At 37.5% G+C, this 11,603-nt stretch overlaps 1 protein-coding gene across 1 annotated transcript in view; it reads right to left on the bottom strand.

Annotated features, from left to right (window-relative positions):
• Positions 1–7,159: 7,159 nt before the first annotated feature.
• The window catches only part of FRK (fyn related Src family tyrosine kinase), a gene marked incomplete in the record, with an annotated part of 231,482 nt that continues 227,038 nt past the window's right edge, over positions 7,160–11,603 (bottom strand). The window contains 1 exon segment of the mRNA XM_044076811.1: positions 7,160–10,377. Coding sequence (XP_043932746.1) covers positions 10,163–10,377 — 215 coding nt within the window.

Below are 11,603 nucleotides of genomic sequence, written 5' to 3'. Positions count from 1 at the left end.
ACAAAGTTAGATGAAATACGACCAGTCAAACAGAAACTATGTTAGCAGTGTGTCGGCATGGTCTTTTTTTCCATCAGTATGTTGCAGTTTGTTTTTGTTGTATTAATGATTTTTAATTTTATTTGGCATCTTTTTGGAATATTTTGATTTTAAAAGATCTAGTTTAACTTTTTTTTTGTCATGTTGCCTATACGAAAGTTAACAATTTGGCTAGAACTATGATAGGCAGAAAGAGAATAAAACTATGAGCATGCTTCATCAGAAACCCTCTATTACTAAAGATTATCTTTAGAATAACAGTTATCATTCCCAGCACTTCCTCTCATACTTCTGCATGGGGAACTGATAAGAGAAAGAACATGATCTGGCATTTTGATTTTGGCTCAAAATATAGTTCAAATATTTAATAGAGATAATAGAAATTATATAATTAAGGATTACAGTAAGGTTATGGAGCATGTGTATATATGTAGTTGCTTGAACAAATGTAATTTAAAGCATTGAACAGGCAAGGGTTAAACAGTTGGAAGCTGGGTTTAATTGAGTAAGCTTGCTTATAGGTTCATTACTGTATGAACTGGTTTAAAAGAGGGTGTGTTAGAGCAAAGAATTTTTTTATGAAGGTCTGAAGAAGTGTTTAAGATCACGAAAGTGCTAACCGTATTCACTGTTTTTACCAGTTGTTCTACTATTAAACCTGCTTTTGGATATTTCAGCAGTGATCTGACTTTTTGTTGCTGTTGGCTGTTACACTGGATGGTGCTGTGTGTATAATTCTACTTATCTTGTTGCTCCAGTGTCTCATTTACACAAATGGCTGTTTGGACTTTGTGTGAATAGAAATGATATACTTAAGGCTTACAGTAAGGTATATGGCATGATAAATTTGCATGCTTTTACTGCTTTTGTTGATCTTGTTTAAAAAATGCAACATCTACAAAACAGTTCCATTACTAAACGATATCTTACGTTCTGTACTACTGATTTCCTACACTGGGGTTAAAAACCTAGCTGACATTTTAGCACATATATTTATTTTTTTCTTTTGCAGTCCTCCAATTTCTATAACATATAAAAGCTTAAACAACAGGAAGACTTTCCCCCCATATTAACAGTTCTATCTGCAAATACATTTTGCAAAGTTTTACTTGCATTAGTAGCACTAATTTTATTTGAATCTGTTGCTATAATGACTGCTTTTACTGTACTTATTGCATTAAACTGTTTGTGTCTGCTTAACTGGCTTGGGTTGTGGCAGAAACGGGTCTTTTGACCAACCCACCTAGCTGGTTAGCAAAGCAACTACTTAAATATACATGTACATTTACATGATCTAGCAGGCTGTCTTCCACAGATTCCGGGAATTAATTCCAGAAATAAGCTAAGAAAGGAATTTGTTTGTCGTGAATAACAAGCTGGATAACACACTGCAATGGTCACTAACTTTGCTAACCAGAGATTTTTTTTTAGCTTTGAAATGACTTAATAAATACAAGCTCAGCACTCCCAACAGTTATCAAAACAATTTCTTTCTTTTTCATTAAGTAAGAAAGTTGGCCCTGGATTTAGTAGTTAGCTGTTCCCCTACAAACCCCAAACACATAACCATATTTCAAGTCAAACAACCTAGCTGAAAGGGGAGAAACACCATTATTGGCTGTTACATGCAATAAGATCAAACTTTATAACAAATTAGGTTTCTGCTTTTTTTTCCTTTTGCTTCTTCTGTTGGTTCTTTGTTAACTGACATTTATTTTTTATTTTATTTCCATTTGTTGAGCAGGAAAAAAAAAACTTTTCATTGGGTCTGGGGAGAAAATCTCCACATAAAAATTATACAATGTCATACATTAACACACAGAAAGTTACACAGGATAACATCTGTATTACACAGACATGGGTTTAAACAAAGTCTTCAATAAAATGCACACACATAATTCAATTCCTGAAATTTTGTGATGAACTTGCATTGAATTACACTGCATAAACTTAAGTTATATTAAAATACATGTGAGTAATACAATTGAGTACTTTGATTTGATGTCAAAAATCAAGTTGAGGTAGACAGTGAAAGTAATGCAGAAAGAGAAGTACAGTAGTTGAGTAGTACTTAAACCTTCAAGAGTGAGAAATGACACAAGAGAAACTTGTATTTTGAAAAGGAGCAAAAGTTAGTAAGCAGAAAATTACATATAGTAGCATTAGAATGCAGTGAAACGGTAGGTAGTAAATTAAACTTGGTGGTAAGATTTAAGGTATCAGTCTGGGTTTGAACAGTAGCATAACCAGGACATTATGTTTTTCAATTTAAGTGTGGTGGTAAGTGAGCTCCAAAGTCGTAGAGTGAGACATCAGCAGTATTATTAGATTTGATTGTGAGTAAAAGTGATTTATTTGGAGATCATAGTTCCTGAATGAGTATATATAAGCTATTTTTTTTACCTATTTGTCCTCCTATTGAGGGCTTCAATGTACTAGACTTTTTAAGGTTTAGGGCTTCAATGTACTAGATTTTTGATAAAGTAAGCTATTTTCCTTATGTTTATCCTCCTTATTGTTTTGGTTTGTGATACCAGGTAAATACTGACAGCCCAGCTATCTGGAACTTTGTAAATAATCATGTGTCATTTGTGAATAGTAATATGATTCATATACTTGCCTTACAAATTTAAGAGAACTATATGTTATGTGTACATTAAACTACTGGTGCAGAAGTGTGTGTTGAACTGTATGTTCTGTACTGAGCTTCAAGAATGTAACCACAGTGCACCCTACTGGAAAAGAACATAATGTTTTACGATTGTTTTCATCTCTCCGTTTCACTGACAGAGATGGGATGTCTAGAGCTAGAAGTTTCTTTCTATTGTCTTGAAACAGGAATAATTACTAGGTTTAAAACGTAAAGTGTTTTTATTGCTCTGTGACTTCCTAGCAGCTGCACTTCTGAGAGATCTGTACTTCTCACACAGAGATACTAAAAAATCTTAGTTTCTGTCAGCCTGGGAACTGAAGGCAGGTGACAGAGTGATGTCATCCAAAGCTAACCCAGCAGTAATGTGTATTATTAATTTAAGAACTACCTCAGAGAGTGAGTCTGTGCATTTTGTATTTGTCTTTGGACCTGGAAACATCCTCTCATCAGCACTTGCCTTGCTAATAGATTATAACCAGGGTACAGTAATCTCTTTTAGATACAGATAGGAATATAGTCAAGATTAGTTTAGATGTTTCTGTATTTATGTGAGACTGTCCTGCAATGTTGTTTTAAAATAATTCATCTGATTCTGAACTTTGTAGTCACTGTGCTGAGTTATTGAATATTGTCTTGTTCTTTTATTATTTATTAAATATATTTAAACATTTTAATTGTGGCTGTTTTGTTTACAGATATTTTAGCACTTAGAGTACTTGCATATGTATCTGGTGATACTGTACAGGCCACTCCCAAATAGCCTTGGCCTTGGTCACACTTACCATTTGGATAATAGTAACATTACACAGTAGAATTGGTTACTCCTTGTAAGGGCCTTACAATAGCTGATAAAGAACTGGTTGGTGGCAGTAATAACTACTTTTTAGTCTGGGCAGAAGGGGGCATATCTAGTAATCCTGTGCCAGCCTTTCCCAGAAGTGTGTATGTGTTTGTATATAAATCAAATCTCAAAGTGTGGGTGTCAGCTGCTTGGGCAGGGACACAAAACACTGGTTGGACAGAAAGGGTGCTAGAGGTTTTGGCTTGACTGCTCGGCTGAGATCTTAACCCTACAGCTGTGCCAGTGGGAAATCTTATTAGGGATCTGGAGAGAGAGGGAGAAACCAGCTCCAGACTGTGATCTCTGTGTGCACTTAAGGGAAATTGTGCATTAGTGTGTGTGTGTGTGTGTGTACTTATCTTCCCAATGTGTATGTCCCTGACTGGAGCTAGTGGTAAGGATTGAGGCTCCTTGATTACTGGGCCAGTGCAGGCGCATTCACAAGGTTGTCATTTGCTGGTCATCTAAACATGCATGTAGCAGATGTGGTGATTGGAAATACAGAGGTCAAGAACAGGATGGAAGTTGCCTGTCCCCATCAGGACCAGAAAGATGCAACAGTAAAGCCACTGTTCCTACTCAGAAAATTTGGAACCCTCTACTGCCTATCAGTATTAGAGTCGGTCCTGCCCTAAAACAGATTGGTCACTAGGTGGATTTTTTTCTGAGAGAAGGATGGGTACATTCAGGAGTGTGACCAAGGTGACAATGGATGCATTCCAAAATATGACACAGGGGACACATCCTTGGCCCACTGATAGCTTATGCTGATTCTGTAAAACATAACAAACATACAGACCATCACCCAGAAGCATTCCAAGACCATAATCAGAAGTGTGGCAGTACATCCAGGACAGTTGTCCTCTTGTGTACTTAACTGGCACTGGAGTGAAAGAGTCTGTGTGTTACCCTTTACTTTACCTGGGCAGTTGGTGGGGGGCATTTTTCTTTCTTTTGGAATTGGCTTGGAAAAGAAGTGGAGCTATAGGTGAAGGGGTATCACAGAATCATCTCAAATTATACCTGGAAACAATAACAAGCCACCATACAAATCCAAGACAGTTTGCCTACAATGTCTTACATGAACACAGCTTCAAGGAGTTCTGTCAGATGGGAGAGGGAACTGATGCATGACATCATGCCTGCTGAAAGCAAAGCATATTAGACAGATGCCAATGCCAGGACCAGTCTGGGCTTCAAACAATAATACTTAAGGATGTAATCATATCCCCACAACTCAAACTCCAACCAAATATCAAATATTTGCTTATGTCTGTCCCTCAGATATAGCCCTAGCAAAGGAAGACCTGAGAAACCCATGTGAAACATGATCATCCAGTTCCACTGGATCTGGACACATGAGATAACCAAGTTCCAAATACCAATGATCTATGACTCAAGAAACTACTCACCAGGAGGGTGGAGTTCAGCCTCTAGCTACCAAACGACTGGTGAGTGCCTGAGCACTCATTACCAAAAGATTAGGTCAGCAAATGCAGTGACCATGGCTCCTTTCACATCAGACTCACCTTTGGGAGGGTGGGACATGACCTGCCGTCTGAGGGTTTATATTTGTGGTAGTGCACAGATATGCAACTGGGGCTGTGAGGAAGACCCTTGTGTCAACCATGTGCAAAAGCTCTTGAATGCTGCTATCATTTTGCATACATGGTAGACCACATTCTTCTCTCTATGGCAGGATTAAATTGCTGGCATTTGCATCAGTTTTTAATGTTATACCCCTTCCTCAATACAATACAGGCAATGCCAGTGTGGGTTCTGGTTTGTAATCTAGCAGCAAGATAAGAACTTAGTGTGTTGTTTAGACATGCAAAAGCACAACCTCATTGACCACAGCAAGAATTATCATCAGAACCATGTGAGCTATGGGTCCTTATCAGTTCAGTGAAAAATCAGTTCAACGAATGGCATTTTCAGTGCAATTACATCAAACATGCTGTTCACTGAACTGTTCATACTGAGATTGTGGTACAGTGAGGATCAAGAAATTTGCCGTTTCACTACTGTAGTGTGATCTCAGACTTGGTGTATATAATTAGTAGGTGGTGTGTGTGTGTGGTGGGGGAATGATGGGAATTTGCCGTATGGCATTTCTAATGAAATGCCATTCGCTGAAGTAATATACACCCGAGAGCTTCAAAGGCAACTAGTGCGTTGGGGATATGCACAACTATGCACTGCAATATATATATATATATATTACATACACACACACACATGTATGTATATGTATATACATACACATATGTGTATATATATATATATATATATATATATATATATATATATATATATATATATATACACACACACACACATATATATATATATATATATACCTATATATATATATACATATATATATATGTATATATATTTACATAAGTGAGTACTTTTATAAGACGAACTGTACCTCATTTTCAGACCATTTAGAAAAGATGCAGCGTATCTTGGTGTAGGTTTAAAAGAATCATCCTGGGATTCAAAAAGGCCTAACACAGGTGTCCAATCACTGAGGCCCTTCTGATTCAGTGAGAGGCCGGCCCCATTGATTCTATACAACTGTTAGAATCATCACTAAGGGCCATCTCCATGACCATGTAAAATGCAAAAGAGGAATGTGGAATGACTAATGCTAATTAGTCATGTGCTCTCACCTACAAATGCCTGAAAGAAGAGATTACATAGCAAAGTGACTCGAGAATTGCTTGGTTGCATAAACTAGTATGCCCAAGTGTGTTAATGAACATGACAAAAATGTTGCATTCCTCCATTATAGTGAATATAAGGTCAGGTAAGAGGCAGGACAGATGTAGTGGTGGGGTTGGTGAGATTGTGGCAGTGTGTGTGTGTGTGTGTGTGTGTGTGTGTGTGTGTGTGTGTGTGTGTGTGTGTGTGTGTGTGAGAATGTCTGCAAGGATATCAGCAGCGTTGGATGACTGTGTGTGCCTGCACTCATGCATGTGTGTGTGTGTGTGTGTGTGTGTGTGTGTGTTTCTGCCTAGGTGTTCACACTGGGAGGGGTTAGTTAGGTGATCGATAGTGTAGTAAGTGTGAGATTGGAATGTATGAGTGAATGAGGGAGTGTATCCGTGAGTGTGATTGTCAGGTACACTGAATGCCTGTGTGTGCAGGTTTGAATTTCTGCATGTGTGTGTGGAAAAGTGAATGAGGCAGTATGTGTGAAAGAGTAAATGATGGCAGTGCCTTTGATGCGTGCGCTGCCAGTGCCCTGGTAACTATCAAATATCACACCCCTTAGAGTTGATCCAGTAGTCAGGGACTTAGGACACACACAGACAGTAATCTAGTCTTTGCCCATCACGTATTTACAGTAGTGAGGAAATCATTCTGTGTTCTGCAACTTATAAACAAATTATGACATCTAGGTCCAAGAAAATCATTGTTCCACTGTATTTGGCGTTCATCACTACCATTGAGTACAATGCCCTCTTTGGTATATACCTAACAAGGCATATCCAACAACTGGAACGCCCACAGAGATTTCTCACTAAAAGAATACAGGGTGTAAGTAAAATGCCCTATGTAGACCGCCTCAAAGCCCTACCCCTGCATTCCGTTTCCTACAGGCTGTTAAGGGGAGATCTATGCTTGGCATACAGGGCATTGTCAGACCCCACTCTGATGGACCTCCTGCATATCCACAAAACAAAACAAAAAGCACCAGAATTACCTGTTCTGCAACTTAAACCTTACCTATGATATAAACAGGATCTGCTGGACAGACAGGTATGTATCCCATAGACTACCCAGTCTCTCGAACATGCTCCCCCCCATCCATGTGAAGCAGAATTCCTCCCTAACCCACTTCAAGCTTAACTTGGATAATTGGAAGGGGAACGGGAGATTCATTCCTGGCTTGACACCTATGTCTCTAATGGACACAGGCAACATGTAGATGGTTTATCTCCCAGGCCTCTGTTTACACTTATCAAGGGTACCAAAACTTGTCAGAGATTTGGGATGTATGACTAGGTGTAAAAAGGCCCTTGTGGTCGTTAGCCTAGTAAACACCTATGAATTACCTCCAGAAAGTGATGTTTAGCACAGATGGTAATTACTGGCAATTCAGAGACATGCAAATTAGCTGATAGTGAGGACTTCCTCCTTCAATCTAAAAAGGTCTTTGAATTTCATTTATGTAACTGTGTAAACTGAACCTTTTGACTACTGTAGTTTATGCTCACACTGAGAATTTTCCTGAATCCCAGGGTTAGTCTGTGGATCATTTTTTGCTTAACAAGATATGCATGCACAGTAGTTGGGTCTACTACAAGAGCTTGCAAGCTAGTACCTTGAGTAGCACTTGCTCACTTCTACTTGCTTGAAAAAAAGTAAATGCTCTAACTCCCAACTAGCATGATCTCCTGTAACTAACTCTAACCCTAAAACTTCCACTTGTTCCTAACCAAAGTCCTCACACTCTTACACTAAAACTCCAACCAGCCTTCCTAAATCTAAATTCTCTAATTGCTCCTTAACCCTATGACAACCATCCTAAATCCCCTTCAGAAATATTCTGCCCTAAATTATACCCCCCCCCCCAAGCCTGCCACACCTAATGGCTCAAACTCAAATAACGTGTTCAGGTAAGTTGCAGCAGCAGCTGCTTGCCCAAACTCACATTCAAGTTCAAAGTTGAGCAGCAGCGTACACAATCTACAGGATGCTCAACTCTTGATTTCAAGATAGGGGTCTTCTAGCTCTTGGGACTCAAATTCTTGTGGTAGAACCACAGCAGCCAGCTATCTACCTATGCTTAGGAGTTATTCCCATCTGTTTGTTAACAGATACGGATTTGTTTTTATTTTTTTCTATAGGAAAGTAAAGGGTACAAACTAAATTAAACTGTTTTCTAAATACTGTCACAGTATGTTACATTTTTGCAATATCCTAGCATTTTGCTTCATTATGAAATCATTCACATTTTTTGCCAAATAATGTTTATGTTCTCCTTTAATACTTGTACACTTAAGTATTACTCACTTGCAGATAGTTTGTTCAGATTAACAGAACATTACATTACAGTTTTACTTTTTAGGTTATATGAAATTAAATACTATGAGTACTTTAACCAATGATTACAACCTGGCCATTCCCCATATCAGTAATCCTCTTGTTTTCAGAAGAAACACGCTTTAACTCTATCTGTGGCAGCAAGAAATGCGCCCTGCTCTCCCAGTTGAAGCTGTCTGTGTTTGTTACGTAATGTAGCCCCCAGCATGAAACTTTACATTAACATTACACAAGCAAGGCTCTGTCTGGAAACAGTGCAGCTAGTGTCTGGGCTGTGAAAAAGCACCCTGAAGAAGTCTGCTTTCACTAAATAACCAACTTGTAAGCTCTAGTACTTCAACTGAAAATATTGAAAGGAGTTCTTAAAACTAATGGCACAAAAGGTTTTGAAGCTGACATGACATTTTTTGTACAGCTGAAGTAGATATCATTTTTGAAAAGCTAACTTTATTATAAATGGCAAATAACTGCACCTTTCTAGAGAGCCGTAATTTTATCTCAAGTTTGAGTTTAAGGTATTTACTGTGGCCCCAACTGTCCAAACAGTACCATTAAGGTTAGGAAATATTGAGCAACACCAAAACAAATGCATTCAGTAAACAAAAATCTTAGTCCAATTTAAGTATTCAGTGTAAACATAGATTATTATATGCTTCACCTTACAAGGAAATTACATTTCCAGTGCTTCTGCTTACTGATGATGGGAGGTGTTTTGGAAAATTATGGAAGGGAAAACCTACACTTCACTACTCAAAGTTTATAAAATGTGGAAACTGTTTAATATTTATAAGATACATATACTGTTCCTGATTTCAAAACATTAAAATCTACTTACTTTTTTGATCTGCAGCCATTCAGTAAGATATCTAAATATCAAATGAGCATTTTACTCTTCCACAGATTAGAATAAACTAGTCTGATATGGAAAAAAAAAAAAAAAAGCTACTATGTCATATTTCACCCTCCAAAAGTTTACTCCTTAACAACTTCTCCATCCTTCAATGTGATATGTTTTGCTACTGTGACACGTTTCTGGAGGGAAGCAGCTTTACAGGAAGGGCTGTAAGAGAACAGCAGAATTTTAAAACTAAGCAATCAGTTAATGCTTTCTAAATAAAGTACAGTACCGTAAAGATTTTAAAAAATCCCAAGATTCTACTCTGCTTAAAAGAACAGAATTAATCTTCTTATATATAAATAGTGTCTTAATTTACATTTTTTTTAACTCCAGTGGTTCTGACACAGAAATAAACTCCTTCATTTACTGAAAACAGAAGTGAGAAGATACAGCAGCTATTCTCTATTGAAGACACCACTCGGTGATTCTGTTACAGAAGATGTTCTGTATTTTACAAATTTTACCGTTGTTAGGGTCATTTTTCTCCAGCACACAGACTCGCTTCTCTGAACTCCAAGATTATGCACAGTCAAAGAATTATATGGGAAGTCAGTGTATGATATTTTCTTCTCTGATTGTCTTCATACAAGCAGAAGCAGCAGCAGGGGAAACTTGTTTCTTTAGTACCTAAAGTACATTGTGCAAACTGATCAAAATGTCACCTAGTGCAATGTTATCTTACAAAAGCATTAGCGTCAGAGTAGGAAGTAGGGTCTGTTTCAAAAAACTCCTCCAGTGTCCACTGCAATGTTTCAAATGTTGGTCGTTCTACTGGGTTGTCCTTCCAGCACTGCTGCATAACATTATAAAGAGGGATAGGGCAGCTGGGTGGTTGATGCATTCTGTATCCACTTCCAATTTTTTGGATTGTCTGAAAATTTGTCCAACCTGCAATAACAGAACATAAAATGTATTCACACTCCAATGGAATAACACCATTTAAATGCAAAAAAAGCAGTGACAGGTAACGGAAACAAACTATGCTAACCTTATCTAGTATACAGTAACTTTGTATGGCACTACAGATCACAATCCAATTTTCAGGTAAAGCCCAAGATTGTTACAATTTTCAGGTAAAGCCCAAGATTGTTACATAACAGTAAGAAACATCAAAAGCAACAGATAGGAACATGCCGCATAAATGCAGCACAGAATGAAAGTTCTATCAAATACACACTGCAGAATCAGCAAATTTAACAAAACAATATTTATTAGAAAAAAGTGCACATAATTTGTGCAATAAACTGTCCTTCAGTTTAATCCCATACAAACATTTCTGAATGGAAAATGCACGCTTCATGAAACAACTAGAAACATTTGGTGAGGAAAAGCTAGATCTGAAGTTATGTAGAACAAGTGAATAACATACATGCTGACATCATAATTCAGAAGTCATTATTAAACTATAACAATTTGTATGACATAATTATAACAGGAAACAATATGCAACCTTGAGAAAGATTAACCGAAACAGAGACAGGCACATCAAGTGAGACAGTGGCAGATATATAACTGCAGCAAGGTATGTTCAATAGTACACTGAAAGGAAGAGAGAGAGGGACTTACTAACGTGGAAGTGAAAGGAACAATGCACTTTGGTGGGGAAAAATGGGACCTTGCACAGATTTAATACAAAGCAAAACAGTCTGCATTAAAATAAAGTAGGAGACTGATACAAGAGTCATTTGGAAAGTAAACCAAGATTAACTGATTATCAGAGTTGGCTTTGGAAAAGGATGTGGAATAGCAGCAATGATTGCAAACAGAAGTAAGGAGCAATGAGGCAGGATTGAGATGATGCATTCAGACTGAAGGAGAAAAATGGTGGCCCTGACATAAAGCTACATACCAGAAAGCTGATGTGCACTTAACTGTAATCCTTACTGCTAAGGATTATCTGACTGGGGACACAAGGCTGCTAATAGCTTAATGCAAGTCTCACTGATTAACAAAACAAACAATAAATATGGATTCTTCTACTTATAAATATGTTGTTTACATTATTTTATTGTTTTACTTATGCATCTTGCTTTTCTCTGTAGGATTCTGTTGATGAGGCACTTATAGCTCAGTTGGATTATCCCAATAAACAACTGGAAAAAAAAAGTAATAAA

Source organism: Protopterus annectens, chromosome 1.part0 (assembly GCF_019279795.1).
Source record: "Protopterus annectens isolate FY-2018-M chromosome 1.part0, PAN1.0, whole genome shotgun sequence".
NCBI lineage: Eukaryota > Metazoa > Chordata > Ceratodontiformes > Protopteridae > Protopterus > Protopterus annectens.
The sequence above is the reverse complement of the archived record's forward strand: the minus strand, read 5'-3'. Positions and strand labels throughout refer to the sequence as shown.